Below are 16,609 nucleotides of genomic sequence, written 5' to 3'. Positions count from 1 at the left end.
CGACCTAGAAATTGATTAAAGACAGTGGCGTATCTTAACAACTATGGGCTGGATTCATCAAATTCATTAATCTTCCGAAATGTTTCCTTGATTGGTGGTATCATATCAAAGCAATGCTTATTCAGACTAATCTAAAGACTTGAATGCTACAGTTTAAGTGAATTCGGCGAGTATTCTGTTTATATAGAGTATAGTTGAGTGAGCCCTATATTCAATATCTCTAACTTTTTGTCTTTTTGTCTTCTGTCTTTGTGACAAGCTTTCATGAAACGGTCAGTTTCTTCGCACTTGCTTCTCATTGTCTCAGTACGACTGCAAGTCTTTGATAATGTTCGATAATCATTAGTCCAGCCACTTGACTGCATTTATTTCAGTCAGTTACTTTAGTTAAGTGTAGGTTTGTATATCGTGTAATTTGAATAAGTGAGTTCGTCTCAGATCATTAGCGGTAATGGATAATAAGCTGTCACTTTACCAGGTTGGTTGATTGCAATAAAGGAAATAATTAAGTAGATATTCAGATTTTGAGCGATGGATGTTCCAAGAAACAAACAGGAAGCTGATGTATTTACGTGGTAATGAAGACGATGTGAGAAGGTAGGAGAGCGAGAACGAAAGGTGGTTCGAGATGTTGATAGGCGATATGGGGATTATTTGATGACGTGACGACGATAATGGTAGATGATTTTCGAGATATGTATCAGGCACGGGTGTCCCAAAATGCGAGGGGACTGGGATCACTTCAGGTGAGAAGGCATTCAGGAAGGAGGTAACTACTAATAATATAGTGACATTATACCTACATTTTCAATCGTCCACTTGCAGTTCTTCGAGGTTTTCCTCGTAGAGTGACGGTGATTTTCTGGTTGGACGTTTTCATTAGGTTTCAGGTGTATTTAGTAGGTTGTGAACTATCAATATTTCACCTCTTATTTTCGTATGACCGAACCATAACACCCCAATAGTCGAAGTTTATTTTCGCAAGATTCACTTCTTAGCCCTATCGTCTACTCATTTGACACTCTTCATGCTTCATCTCATTTGATGAGTAAAGTTTAGGACTTTGAAGTAATGCCTTGGGTTCGTTTTGAGGTGTGATTTAAACAAATCTAGGGGGATTATGCTAAGTTATTTCCATTTGGGTTGAAAAGCTACATTTCTTTTGGCTGAGTCTATAATGCAGTTTGATTTGTGTCCAAGATCTCTGCAGTAATTATGTCACGGGAGAACTGCAGATATTTGGCTGATTAAAACCTTTGCATTGAATATTATTAATTTCACTGAGTTTTTGGAAGTATTTGTTTTACTCAACTTCTGAACTTGTTTGCTCATATCATTATTTTCGGACATTTTGGTTTCTTTTGTATTTGTTTAGGTATTTGGGAGTTTTTGCTCCGGGAACCTACGAAATCGAAGAATGACGTTTGGGTCGACTATTTGTAATAATAATAATATATTTCTGCATGTGCAGGTACACACCGTTTTTACAGGCATGATCTATAAATCACAACATTTGTTGGTTCACAAAATGTTTCCCAACTTGTTAAGCAAATAAACTTCAGTATCTAAATTGGAGTCCGGTTCTATCATTAGCTAGGGTTCGTACGTTACAAATACATCAATATACCCTACTTCAATAACGGGAGCGAGCAAAAACTTGGACGTATCATAAAGGTCTTCAATTATTTGTTCTTTGGTCTACATACTTTGGATTTTTTGAACATTTTGGGTCCAATCTTCTGGTCCTATTGTTCGATTTCGTTCGGATTACTTCACCTATGTTTAGGTAACAGATTACATGGAACAAAGGCATACGATGGGAACGCAAAGCAAAAGGCCGAAAGAAAATGACGAAATGGATGGTAAAATTTCTAAAGCTGTTTGCGGTATGTCTCGTGTTAATGATAATAAACGTGATGATGATAGTGTTAATAGTATGTACTCTGACCAGCTTAGTACTTGTAGAATAAAGTTAGGCAAGACATTATTAAGGAAGAAGAATTTAGAAAAGAAACTTGAGTTAGAAGTGCAGCTTAAGAAGAGGTTGATATGGCTGAATTAGAATGTAAGATCATGGAGGACGATAACCAGCTGTCCGTAGACAAGTGTGAAATAAATGCTAAGGTGGAAAGCCACTTGGATTGCGATACTGGCTGTACTAGTCACCCAAGGGAGATATTTAGCATCTCAAAGGGCGACTGAGTTGATGAGTTGAAGGGTATGGTACATACTATGGTTAATAATATGGTTTTGTAGAATTACGGTCTACTATAATATTAGTACTGCTCGAATAATAGACCTAATCCTTAAATTGTAGACTTGTCATGATATAACTGCCTAATCTATAAGATCTTACGTGGAAGTCACACCATCGACTACACCAACTCACTGTATCATATCAATTACCAATACATGATGTAGAACAAGGTTAGGCTAGAGAAGGAACAATACATTTAATATGAATAGAAGATATAAGGTAACATTCAATAGGGACCACGCCTGCATGGCCGAGCCATGCCATCCGATCAACTCCAATTCATCCAATTAGCTGTTCCCGCCTTTTCCATCGTTAGGTATTTCTCCTTGTTAAATATTGAATATCTATTTTCCGAGTAGTCTTGTGTTCAGCTTTGAAGATTGTGTGGTTATGGTCCAATGCCACTGCAGTTTTACCTAAAATTGATATGTATTTTATGAACAATCGAGTCAGTACCACCGTTTTGTTAGTCAGTCTACCAGCATTGTAGGGAGTAGACTGTCCGATGATGGCCAATTGTTGTCGTATTTGTTATATTATTGTAAAGGAAAGGCCAGAGCGGCTAGTGAAGCTTGCATTTCTTTGCCCAGTCATTTGGGTTCTGACATAGTTAAACAAAGTTTATATGATCTGCATGGTAGGGAATACCTTGTCACCCGCGTGCTGATTACTAAGTTACTTAACCACAAATCTGTTGAAGGATCATCCGATAGCTTAACTGACTTCGCAATTAAGCTGCGTAATGCGTGCATAACATTGAAGGAAATGGGGTATATGTCTGATGTGAAGTCTACGGCTAATTCGGAAATAATTGTGTGATGTCAACCCCTGGAATTACAGAATATGTGGATGGAAGTTGCCGATAAGACCATGGTGGCTGGGGAAGAGCCGATCTTTGACGAAGTTGAGACTTTTGTGTAAGAAAGAGTCAGGATTGCTCGAACACGTTATGGTAGATTGGTTCAGTGTAACTCAAAGTTCGGCGAAAGGAATTATGAAGGCCAAGTTGATAAGAGATCACGCTTTAATGTAGTTAAGTGGGACCTAAGGAACTCATTCAAGATTTTAAGTTGCGAACTTCGTTTAGGTGACCAAAAATAGGCAGATTTTATGAAGTTATCGAAAATGAATGTTAGAGAAAGGCGACAGGAAGTGAGGAGACGTGGTCTATGTTACCTGTGTTTAAGGGAGTGTCACATAGCCAAGTCATGCAACTCTGACATCGTGTGACCTTGATAATTGCAAGATTCGGTATAGTTCATTGATAGATATTGATAGTATTATTAACCATGTAGTGAACTCAGTTAGGGATTGAGACTCATCAAATGTTTGTTTGGGTATCATTCCGGTCAGACTGTACGGTCCGAGTGGAACAATTGGAAACTTACACCCTTCTAGATAGTGGTTCAGATACTTCCCTCGTATGTGAAGAGTTATTTAATCAGTTGGGTATCGAGGGTAAAGAGGCTTCGATGACAATAACCACTGTGAATGAGACAACTGCCTGTAAATGTTTGAAAGTAAATTTGAAGATATTTTATTTGGACAAACAGGGATCTGTGGAAATCAACAAGGCTTATACGACAAAGAAGTTTCCGATCGATTATGTAGAACCTTTAAGCGAGGAACACCTGGGATAGTGAAAGCATTTGAAAGACATCACCCTTCCGGTGTTGCAAAGAAATCTGGTAGGAGTGTTGATTGGGCGTGATACTCCAGACGCACATTGGGCTCTGAAACAACGTCGGAAAGACATGTAACATCCGTTCGGTGTGAGTACGTCTCTCGGTTTGATGGTTTTAGATCTCAAAATATTATGTAGGTCCGTGCATTCAGTACAGCTTTGTCATTTTCACGATTTTTCACCGGATTTAGAAACCAGAACCTAGCAAAATATCCCTAGATCTCATTCTGAGGATAGATTTGTAGGGCCAGTGAAATGTCACTGAGCCCTAGCCAAATCATTCAGCAGCTAGGTCACTGAATATCGAACAAATAATCGATCCTCGTTAGTGTCAAGGACAACTAATGAGCATCAGTTAATCATATGTCATGGACTGGCCGATGTGGTGGTGGTCTCGCTATTTTCTCTGTACACATTCTTACCAATACATTTCCTGTAATAACGTCCTCTGTGTGTCGTGCAGTCTACAAAGCTTATATAGTACCTGGACACATTGATGCAGTAATCCACGTAAGGATATTACCGCGAGGTGTGACTTCGAAGTTAACTGGTTCGCACACTATTCCTGTCTAACTCTAGTAGGCCCTCAATCATTCAACATAGATCATCAGCGTTGATGATCTAAACATTTGACTGATTTTCTTAGAGGACGTAAGCTGTTTATGTTACTTTTGAGTGTGTGTTTACAATACGACATTGTAACAGGTTGAATTTCTACTCATTACCGAGTCAGTCCTCTTTTTTCTTGTGGCACTCCATAATTTGGCGTTGCCAGAATATGGGAGAACTGGTGAAGTGATTTTTTTGAGAGGTCATTAATAACGATGGGGTATATAATTGAACTAAAAGTTTCTCTTGATGTTAGGAATTCTATCGTTGAGACTCTCCTGCTAGAGAGCACTTTGTTTGCAACATCTAATTCTTCGGATAGCGCCAAAGCTAAGATAAATGTGATCCAGTGAAATACATTTATAGCGACTCACGTGCAAATGGGTTTATTCTCATTTAACTCAGTTAAGCCCTTTTGCTAACTCATTTAGCGGACAAAGTCATCCGCACTATAACAACTTATTGTACCCCTATTATTTTGTGCTTGTATGAAATACGTGTGCTTGAATATTGATTACGGCCTACGCATTTATTCACTCTGCTAGTCTTACTACTAAATGCTTATTTGATTCGATTACTCATTCATTGTGTGGTCTAGCAATAAACGTAATCAACACTTCGTATTTGCCTTCTGACTAATATACCGTTGGGACGCTATATAGAACGGTTATCAAGACGAGCTCTATACGAAGTTTAAGAATTATATCGAATACCGATCACCACACATTCTCATGACCTTTTCGATAAAGAGTGTGTGCAGCGATAATGGTTCTAACTACACAATTCACAAAGCTGAACACGTAATTATTATCATGTAGCACTTGGAGGAGATCAGTGATGAAGAACGCGTGAAGAATCATTCAGGATGGCATGACTCGGTCGTGCAGACGTGGTTACTCTATGCGAAACCTATTGAATCTTGTATCAAATATACTATCTTCTGCTCAGCCCAAATATGTTCCTCGGAAATGTTGGACGTCATAGTGCCGATCCTTAGGATAGGACAAGTCCGAATAGACAATGATGTGACTTCCACGTAAGATTTATATATTGAGTAGTCAAATCATGACAAATCTAAAATTTAGGGATGAGGTCTACTTTTATAGTGATTGTAATATCGAACCAAACCATAATCATGTAAACGTGTTCTTCATGATTAATTTAGGCGATATTTAGTCGATAAGAAAAACGGCCCATTGAAACTTAGTCAACAAAATTCTATCAACACCTGACATTCGTCAATATTCAGTCCTTAAATAGTTTTAAATGATGGAATGTTACTCTGACTGGTCTCATAAAAATAGAACTAAACGAACTAATCTACTCTCGTCGTCTTGCTGTTGAACAAGGTCTGGTACTACTGTAATGCGCATTGCCTCGTTAGACGTTCACATTAATGATCGTCACTACATGGAACTCACGGGATTATATTCAAAAAGCGATAGGTTGCAACTAAATTGTTAGCTGATCGTGCGGACCACAGAATTACAAACCCATCATTGGTCAACGAATCGTTGCAAGCAAATGTAGAGGCAAATCCATAGTCACACCAAATGAAAACACGGTGACTCAAAGTAGAGTTTCTCTTTAATACAAACATATATATGACAGAAGGAGAATATTACATCGAGCTATATTTTAGCCACCAATGTTTGAATTAGACAAGAATATGCATGGGCTGTAAAATAGGCAATCAAATACGCACGTTTACGTAGGTATGATAGCGATCTTACTAATACAAAGGTATAAACGAATTGTTATTATGTCGATAACATTGTCAGATGAGTGGAATTGACAGGGATTAAGCGTTATCAAAAGTATTCGTAAGAGTTGTAGTGTTAGTCATTATCTTAAGCCCATATACCTTATTCTAGTTTTTGGACAAACAAATCTATTCATTCTACTTGAGTCATATGTTGACCTTGTCAGTTATTCGCTTGTCAGTTTTGATTGTTTTTATATGAGCGTATATGTGTGTGCACATCATATCTCATGACTCATTGCATGTCTGTAATTTATTTTTGTCTGACTATAAATATTGAGTGACGCTTGACTAAAATGGAGTTGGCTTACCAGCCATTTCCACTCTGTATCGCTTCTCTTCCTGCCATTCCATTCACCTTATATTACAAAATATATGTATTCAAAATCCCACTCTCGTTATTTGACTTATCTAGATTCCGTTATTGACTAGCGTGATTTAAGTCGACGATGATATACGAGAAAAGGCGATAACAATCATTTATACGATCTAAATAGGAGTCAGATCCACGGGCCGCTAAAGAGTTCTATTACAACAACTCGCTGCCGCAATTTTCAGACGTTTTTCTAGTCGTAGCCAAACTGTCTGGAGGATATCTTCAGAAAGTTTAAAAACAGTAATGAATTGTTTTACATTTAAAAGTTCATTTCCCGGATAGAGCCTTGAAATACTACATTTCTGAAACAGAACATATAGCAAAATACACCTCGCCGAGAATTTCAAATTCAGATAAGGTCTTCATAGTCTGAAATCATATAGTTTACTATTCTTACAACTGAAGAATGATAAAATTCCAGAAAATCTGTTCAAAATGTAATATGATTAATTATGAAACAAATATCTTGGGAAATAATATGATTTGTAAATAAATCACTCGTTTACGACAACTGAACTGGTGAGCAAAAGCCGGGAAACTACCATAGGAATATTAAACCAGTGTTAAATTCAGGAAGTTCATCCTTGTTCCCTTACGCTTTCTTAGCACTAAACTTGGAGAGTCTCACAATGCATATACTCGCTTGGCTTGCTTTTGGCGAATCACCTATTCCTACCTATAAAACCAAAAGTCGTAGTTCTGAAGATTTGAAGTATTTTCCGGAACTAGAAATCTTTATAAGTTTTACGTATAGGGAATTCAAGGACACTTGTAAGGCGGAAAATCAAGTGTGGCTTCATTCTTTTACCAAATAAACTATTGCTATTTTATTCTTCTGTGTCCTTCACCCTTTTATAATTCTGGGTTTAAGATTATTCTGATAACAGGGAGTAGCGTGTACAAGATCGTAGATCGAGTGGAAAGTCACGAAATATGATTATACGGTTATTCACATATAAATACATGAACTATGCTGCAACTAAAGTTCTTCAGACCTAAATTTCAGCTGAAGTTACATTGTTTTTGATGAAATCGTTTTCGAGATGTAGTACGCAAAATTGTTTGTCATTTCTACAACTACGAGTGGCTCGAGCCACTCAATACTCACACCGCTTCATCATGAGTTACTTATAAGTAACTCATACGTAATTACGTATGGGACCAAAGTTAACTTTCCATGTTACCGTTTAAAGCCAAATTTATTCCTTCTTAGTTTCAGGTTCGATGATATCGACCGTTGCATTAGTTATAGATCGTATTTCGACTTGTGATAATGGCGGTTACTAAGCAGCATAGTCTATCGTAGGTATATGTATCTGAATTCTGTCAGTTAAGTGAACATTAAAAAGTTTAATTGGTGATGTTTGTTCAGATCAAGCGAATTTGTTGCCTTCTAAACGTCTTTCATGCTCAGAATACCGACCTTTTTGGTTTTTGAACAAACAGACGATGCCTGAGATGTATTAATATGAAGTGACAAATTCACATTTGTAATGCTAAGTCAATGTACTCTAGAGACAAGCTAATTATAGGAAGTATTTTCACATTTTGAAAAATGTGAGAATTCTAGGTCAACGTTGTCGGTCATATATCGCCGAGCTGTCAATTGTATGTGCAGCTGCATTTCATATGTACTCGTAGACACATTCGGTTTGTTATATCAGTTACTGAAAGCTTTTAGGTCTCTGTATCTATTTCCGTTTTTGCATGTTGTTATTCTGATTTATTTGTCACCAGTACTTTTTGTTGAATGTAGCATATGGACTCAGGAGTCGGTTGTGTTACGTCTACGTACACATCTGTAAGTTTTTCACTTTCTTTAATGCAGTTTTTATTTATTTATTTGAACATATAGACATTGGTACAAAGGGGCACTGAATACATATGCTCCGCACAAGTCACTTGATTTGTGTGTGGGCTGTGATAATGCCCTGGTGCCTAGACCGAAGCAGGTCTTTAATGTAGTGGTTAATGTTGATAATCGAACGATCGTGTGCGATTAACTGTTATAGAAAATGTTTTAAGCATTCCTAGTGTTTGGTGTAACAGCGCAGTAGACGTTAGTAAAAATTAAAAAGGCAGATTTATCTTTTCTTCATCTTTCACCTCAGGCAGAGTGAGGGCACACAACAACCTCTACTTTTTCATTCAAGTAGTGGGGCTAGGCATGGTTACCCAATCTCACCATTTCTCCTAAAATTTGCTATCGATAACATTCGAATGTTATCGATAGCAAATTTGACAATATTGTCAAAGCCGATTTCACGAATCGCCAAACCACAGGACATTTGTCACTAATCATTAGCAAACTCAGTGTGTTTCATTCTAAAGTATTAGGTTGCAAAAGGTGATAACGAAGCCAGATAATGACCACAAGCCATTATATACTTTTGTATTTGTCTAAATTGTATGGGCTTCCTAGTTTAAATCATCAGATCTGCCATAGTTTGTTCAGAGATAGTCATACCAAGTTCGTCATCAACGAATAGTTTGATTTAATACAACCAACTGGAAACTAACTACTTCGTGGCATATTACATTAAATTACTTCGGGGCTCGTCTCATTAATCCAAGTAATATTCATAATTGGGTGGTTTTCGACGTTAAGATTTCACATTGTACAAATAAAAATGTACAACTTCTCCATTTTTAATTGCATAGAATATGTGAAATGTCAAACTCGTGCTCCAGATTCTCACTTATAATCATTTTGTACTCATATGTAGTCACCAGGAATATTCAGAGATACAATATTTTGTTAATAATGTCAGTAAATTACCAACAAATATGGTAAACTTTGTATAAATTTTCCCCAAGTGAAACATAATGGAGAAGTGAAACGTTGTAGCTACTTTGTTTATTGTGTACGGTTTCTGTAGAAATTAAACATCGTCTTTGTTATCATTATTGTTTTCATAGACTAACCCAGAGTTGTATTTCCGGGATGGTAAACGCAGAACTGATTATGTGCTTGCTTATCGGTTTTCCACGTCGAAATATAATGATCAAAACCGACGCCTCCTATTTCTCAATGAGCTAGCAAAGCAGAAAATAGAAATAGAAGTAAGTAAAAATGTTCTATTTCTCTCTTTAAGTTCGTGAATCATCTGTAAACGATCCACAAGGTGGCCTCTGTGTGTTATGACTGTTCCATTAGAATCTAGTAACATTTTTGTAGTATCTTTTTTTAAGTTACTCACAGAAAAGCATCTGTTACAATATTTCACTAATGCAACTTGTTGGCTTTCTGAATATAAATACCTCACCATTAACCTTTAATAATTGGCATGCTAGGTCAATAAACTTAAGAATGCATGCTCAGTTTTATCTTTAATTTCTAGTTTCTGTTCTTATAAGTATTTGATGTCTGATTCTAAGTTGATGATAACGTTCATCAAATTCATTTGCACTTAGTACTTATGTAAAGCATTTGTGTGTTATCAGTTCCTCTTAATATACATTTTTAAATAAGTTATTTGAATAACAGACAGGTAACTTGGGTCCACTTAAGGACTTACTAACATATATTTTGGGGATAAAAAAGCCCTAAATGCACGATAAAGATTGACTCACAAGGAGCAGGTTGCTTTTCGTTCCGGTAGAGAATTCGTTGATCATATCTTCAACCTTCTCCAAATGTTAGAATACTGCCATACTAATTCCAGGCTAACAGTCGTGGTATTTTGTGACATCATGTCCGCCTTCTATTCGTTGGACAGGACCGTTCCCTTAGATTGTCTGTTGAAGAGTGTGGCCGGGAAGTTTATTGACGTTTTGAAGGCCCTATACGAAAACACCTCAGGCAGAGTGAGGGCACACAACAACTTCTCTATTTTTTCATTCAAGTAGTGGGGTTAGGCAGGGTTACCCAATCTCACCATTTCTCCTAAAATTTGCTATCGATGACATTCTGGAAACAGCTCCGATGGGTGTAAGTAATGGTGGTTTGGATCCATTGCCTAAAGAAAGACTTTTTGACAATAAGCATGCCAATTATATTGTCTTACTGTGCGATGATACCCAAGCCATGAAATCTTTATTTCATCAGTTGTCAGTCATTTTCCGTAGGTATGGCATGTATTTTGCACTTTCTAAGTGGAAATTTATTTTAAAAGACTAGAAGGACCTCGAACCTGCACTCATTCTTGGTAGTAAGCGGATAGAAGTAGTTGGAAAGTTCGTGTACCTGGGTAACTGTGACGTGAGTGATGAGAACAATCCACGCATGGTGAAAACCAGAGGGGCTTCTGTCAATCTGGGCCATCTTTCGTGCCGTCATCTGACTGCATAAAGTCGGACCTATAATGAGTCGGTGAGAGAAGTTTTTCTGTCTGCTTGCTAAACCTGGCCTCTTAGTTGAGGATGTTAAGCAACCTTTTGTGTTCGATCACTGTTGTATCCAACGGATTGCTGACATTCATCGTTAACACCATGTTAGTAGTGCAGAGGTTTGGAAACGTGTGTTCAGTGACTGCAAAAATGATTCAATTAGTGTCACCACCTTGAAACATCGACCTTAGTGACTTGGACTTACACTATGAATGTCTTCTCAGCTAATTTGATATCTTGGAACTGGTTGGAGAAAGCAGATAGGTAGTCAGTGTATGACATGGTGTTGTATCAAAGAAAGCTGCAATGGACTGGTTTTTGCTGCTCCTTAATGATTCTTTGTTTGGTGTTCTTGAAATGATACAACTCAGTGGATTGAAATGTTTTCAGACATGACTTAGAGTAGTAGTCAATGGCTGTAGCTTTCTTTTACTTTCTTCATAAAGTTGAGAGTAACTTCTTTAATTCGAAAAATTCTTTCTGGTTATATTTTTCCTAACTGAACTGCTTCTTCCATTATTATTATTCCACTCTTATACATTGATTTCTATTCTTTTTTGTTCCTTTTTAAAAACTATTTTACCCACCTGTCTTTATCTCTTCACAGCTTCATTTTTTTGTATGGCGCATATATGTCATCTGCGTATTCTAAGTCCATAAGTGGACCTCCTGGATGGAGATCAATACCCGAGAACTCAGTCGACGAGAAAGTTATTCCCATCAGTAGATCTATGATGAAGTTAAACAAAAATGGGGAAAGTGGACATCCTTGACGGACACCACTTGAGGTTGCAAAGGTAGATGACAGTTCGCCATAAGCTCTGACTCGACTAGTAGTGTTCGAGTAAAGAGCCTTTACAAGGTTTATGTACTTCTGGGCTACGCCTTTCAATGACAGACACTGCCACAGAATCTCGCGGTCTACAGAGTCAAATGCTGCTTTCAAGTCAAGAAAGACCACCATTTTCGGACGCTGATAAGTATGCCTATGTTCTAGAACCTGACGAATGGTGAATATGTGGTCGATGCAGCCACGACCAGGTCTGAAGCCAGCTTTATTCTCTCGTTTTTGCAGTTCACGAGTCTTAGTTAAGCGTCTGATAATTATCGAGGCTAGTATTTTATATACTATATTAGTTAAACTAATCCCTCTATGGTTGTCACAGGATGATTTTGACCCTCTCTTATATATTGTGACGATAAGTGATTGTGACCAGTTAGATGGAATAACGTCTAACTCCCAGATTTTAGCTAAAATATTAGTCAACCTAGTCGCTAAAATTGGACCACCATCCTTAAAGACTTCTAGAGCCAGTCCATCTGGACCAGCTGCCCTTCCTCGTTTCAGATTAACTATAGCCTTTTGAACTTCAGCGAGAGTTGGGGGACCTACTTCAATGTTCCATTCACACTGTCTGGGGATGGAGGGTAGTTGTAGAGTAGCTGAAGGCCAGCTGAACTGTTCTCTGAAATGTTCCGCCCATCGTTCTAAACGTCTGGACTGGGAGCAGATGAGAGTATCGCCTTTTTCCGATATAATCTCACTTACACTTGACTTATTAATTCCAGTTTCTTTTATTAGTCTGTAAAGCTGTCTTGTGTTCCCTATAGTCGCCGCCTTTTCCATCTCTTTTGCTTTCGTTGCCCACCACTGCTCACGGTCGTTTCTTAGACTTCTTCTTAACCTAGATCTGATTTGTTGTCGCTCTTCATCATGTTCGGAACCTGATGGGACGAGTTTGCGAGAATCCATCAGTGTGATAGACTTTGAAGAAATCCACTGGTTCTTTGTAACTCTGTGGTTTAAGTCGCTAATAGATGTCACTGCTGCTTCCACAGCTGCTTGTATGTCTTTCCAAGCAACATCTGGGTCAGCCTCGTCTTCAGAACTACCTAAGTGTGAACTCAGTTGTTCTTGGAACCTATTTTTGGTTTTCTCGTTACTCAACTCAGTTCTAATGGGTCTTTTTAATGTGGCTTTTTTGCGTCCAGTGAGGCGCAAGCAGAGGCGTGCCCGTATTAGGGCATGGTCGGAGTCCAAGCAGGTACTCCAGAATGAGCGACAATCTTCTACCGACCCTCTCCAACGATGACTGATGGCAATATGGTCTATTTGAGTCCATCGTTGGTTTGGTGTAGGGGGTCGCTATGTTAGACGATGTCTCCTTATGCTTAAAATTTGTTTGCTAAAAATAAACGATTGTCTGAGCACAGTTGCAGCAGACGGTCACCATTATCTGTTCTTTGTGCCGGAATACTAAAATATCCACCTAAATGCCTTTCTGTTTGGTTTAAACTACCTATCTGAGCATTAAAGTCACCCCCTATGAGTACTATGTGTGAACGTTTAGCTTTCTGAAGAAGTTCGAACAGCTTTCTGTAAAATTCATCTTTCACGTTGTAGCTGACTGACTGACTGGATGGCGCATATATATTCTGGTGCTCTCTTGTCTCGGTGTTGACATGTTCAAATAAATAAATAAATAGCATACTGTATAAGAATAAAGAAAATTATTGAAGATTTTTTGGATAAAACAGTCGTCCAGTCCTCTTCTTAAACACTAAGTATGTGTAATTGAAACCGCATAAAAACAATCCTATAAGGATAATAGTAGCAAAGAATAAGCGACTGACAATAGAGTAGAATGATATATATAATGAAGTATTTTAGATTGTCCTTTTCAGATCATTTGAATACCAAAATGTCATCAAAAGTTAACCAGAAATACATTTATTGTACTAGCTTTTGTTAATAGAGCAACTCATTTACTAACTATATGTTTTGAGCCAATTTTTTTCAAGGGAGGTTAGTGATATCAACCTTTACCCAAATTTAAGATGCTGACACAGTATTCGAACGTGTGACCTTTAAGTTGATATTTGAGTACTTTAGTTATTTATTGATAAAGTAAAATCTCCTCTTATCTTGCCTCCATACGTTGCTTGAATTGTTTACATCAGTTTGGTGTTAGGAATCAATGAGATTTTAGGCACCTAACAATCTCATGTCTGTCAAAAACATTTCATAAACATGGATATTAGTTGTCAACTCATTGTGTATTTATATACACACAACAGAACGTTTTAGAGCCACCAATAAAAATGCACAGTAATATGAAGGTTTTGTAAAGAAGATTTTCTAAAATCAATTAAAAGTGAATTTATCGTAATTGTCATCATTTTCTCTATTCGTACACAAAAATATACTTCTCTGATATTATCGATTACCTCTTGTAAAAGGGGTAATGTTTAACATTTATTTTGTTTTGTTATTCATGGTTGTTTATATCTACAAACATTTCATAATATTCAATTGTTATACAAACTTATAAATTTTGGGGGTCAATGTTTTGATTAGATTTTCATCGAACCTCACAGAGGTTCTATGTTTTTAAGGAGGTTTAATAGTTATCAAATTGAAACGTAAGATCCAAGCGGTATGATTAGTCTCTCAGTAATCTAGGATATTTTAATAGTTAAATTCATGAGTCGAATGAAGTTAGACCACCATAGAAAACCTGGGAGCACTGGACGGCCGTTTCATGGATTAGTTGAGGTTAGACATTAACACCTGGCTGCTGGCTCAGTGGTCTAGATGTTAAGCGCCCGCGCGCAAGACTGATAGTTCCTGGGTTCGAATCTGGCGTGGCGGGATCGTGGATGAGCACTGCTGAAGAGTCTCATACTAGGATGAAACGGCCGTCCAGTGCTTCTAGCTTTTCCATGGTGGTCTAGTTTTAATTGACTCATAAATTCGACTATTAAATTACTATAATATACAGAATATCCCTCTTTGATTATAATCTAGGATATGTTATTAAAAAGAATGATTCTTTTACGCAGATCGAAACCATAGATAATTTCTAATGGTAAAAATGGTGTTATTTTGAAGGTAGAACTGAATTACTCTTTTATCGACTCAAGAACCTGCATACTTGACGTACATGTTTGTTCAATTTATAACATTCAACCTTTGGTAAGTTTGCATCTAGTGTGAAAGTATGTTGTATGTTAGAAATGTGATGAACCTCATGTGTGAAAAAATCAGAGAGAATAACAAGAGAAGTAGAGTGATCCAACTTGTAAGTAAAAGCAGATTGCGCTAATGTTCAGATAATGAAAGCAATCAATAATAATTAGCAATATCAGACATGAGGTTAAAGCATTTTGACAATTCAAACTAGGAGTTAGTAAAGTGAGATTTGGAATGCGTTATAGTTGTAGGACAAAGTAATAAATAAACCGTCATATTCTAAAGGAAAAAATTTTTTTTTAGGGTATTACTCATCCTTTTGAAGTAGATATCTGCGTCTATCGTAAAAGCACTTTCAACAATTTTCTAAAAATCTTAATACTACTAATAATTGAAGTTGACTTTTACAGCGTATGTGTCTGTTTGATAAGACAGACATTTTAGTGCAAAATCTTCATTATTTTGATGATGTTGTTACAAACCAACTATTCTTTATCAAACAAATAATCACTATAACTCTTATAGGTAATTAACAACGAGAAGTCAGAACCGGTTCTTCTGTTGTATTGACTTTTTGATTCGGATATCTGTCGTTTGCCACTCGAGTTGCCTAAAAACTGGTAAACGTTATTTACAAAAGGTGTGAGATAGCACTTTTTCAAACACTGAGCCAGTAAAATGAAAAGAGGCTTCATATTTACTTGTATGTATGGTCTATATTTCTCTATAGATGTAAAGCACGGTTTATTAGAGTAGAAGATGCTTAACCTGTACGTTTTTTATCGATGTCTTACAAGGAGGCACCAAATACATATGCGCCACACAAATCTCATTCGATATGTGTGAGGGCTGTGATACTGCTCGGGTGCCCAAACCGAAGCAGGTGGTTTTCTTAGGGGGCCACTCCCCGAGCCTTCGACCTGAAGGTTTGATCCACAATGCAGTGGAGCATCGTAAGGAGATGCAGTCCCATGGAAGCCGGTGACCAACAATTGGTTCGTACGCCATTTGTTCCCGCAGGATACTGGAGTCCATGTGCACCATTGGTTTGGAATACGGTTAAAGCGCCAGACATTCGCTTTTCGTCCTCTCATTTTCGTAAACAACAGTAATGCCACGAGAAGGCAGTGAGTAGGACTTCCCTGGCAGAGGCTGTATACGCGTGGCCATGTGAGAGCATTTCGAGAGGGAGAGCGGACTCTCCCCACTCTCGGCCGTACCAGGGCATTTGGGGGCTTACAAGAATTACTTGCGTATCATGGAATGACTGGATGAACAATAATTGAGTGTACCAGTCAAGGTCGGGATGTTGGTTAGTGAGGTTGTAAATATCGTCGACAGAAACGACTGAGATATGTTACGTATATCTGATCACTGCCTGCCTCAGCGTGCTGTGGGCTAGAGCGGGAGTATGTTATAAAAAAGTTAGGAATGGTCAAACTAAGATAGTGTCAGTCTGTGAAGTCGTTGACTGACAGACCAAGCTTTATTGAAAAATGCAAACTACCTGGTTGGTGTCCGTGTGATAACCAAAATCGGTGGTTAGAGGCATTGGGTGACATTAGTCAGAATTCGTTACAATCGCTAACATTCATCCACATTTTGTCTTCCACTAAATC

At 37.7% G+C, this 16,609-nt stretch overlaps 1 protein-coding gene across 1 annotated transcript in view; it reads left to right on the top strand.

Annotated features, from left to right (window-relative positions):
* The first annotated feature begins 7,317 nt into the window (after positions 1–7,317).
* Positions 7,318–16,609, top strand: part of ANO1_1 (Anoctamin-1) — a 69,895-nt gene continuing 60,603 nt past the window's right edge. Inside the window, exons 1-2 of the mRNA XM_051216863.1 lie at positions 7,318–8,489; positions 9,608–9,751. Of these exons, the coding sequence (XP_051065485.1) occupies positions 8,448–8,489; positions 9,608–9,751 (186 nt within the window). The 5' untranslated portion in view covers positions 7,318–8,447. The remainder of the gene's footprint in view (positions 8,490–9,607; positions 9,752–16,609) is intronic.

The sequence above is a fragment of the Schistosoma haematobium genome, chromosome 6, assembly GCF_000699445.3.
Source record: "Schistosoma haematobium chromosome 6, whole genome shotgun sequence".
Lineage (NCBI taxonomy): Eukaryota > Metazoa > Platyhelminthes > Trematoda > Strigeidida > Schistosomatidae > Schistosoma > Schistosoma haematobium.
This window is presented reverse-complemented; position numbering and strand designations above follow the sequence as displayed.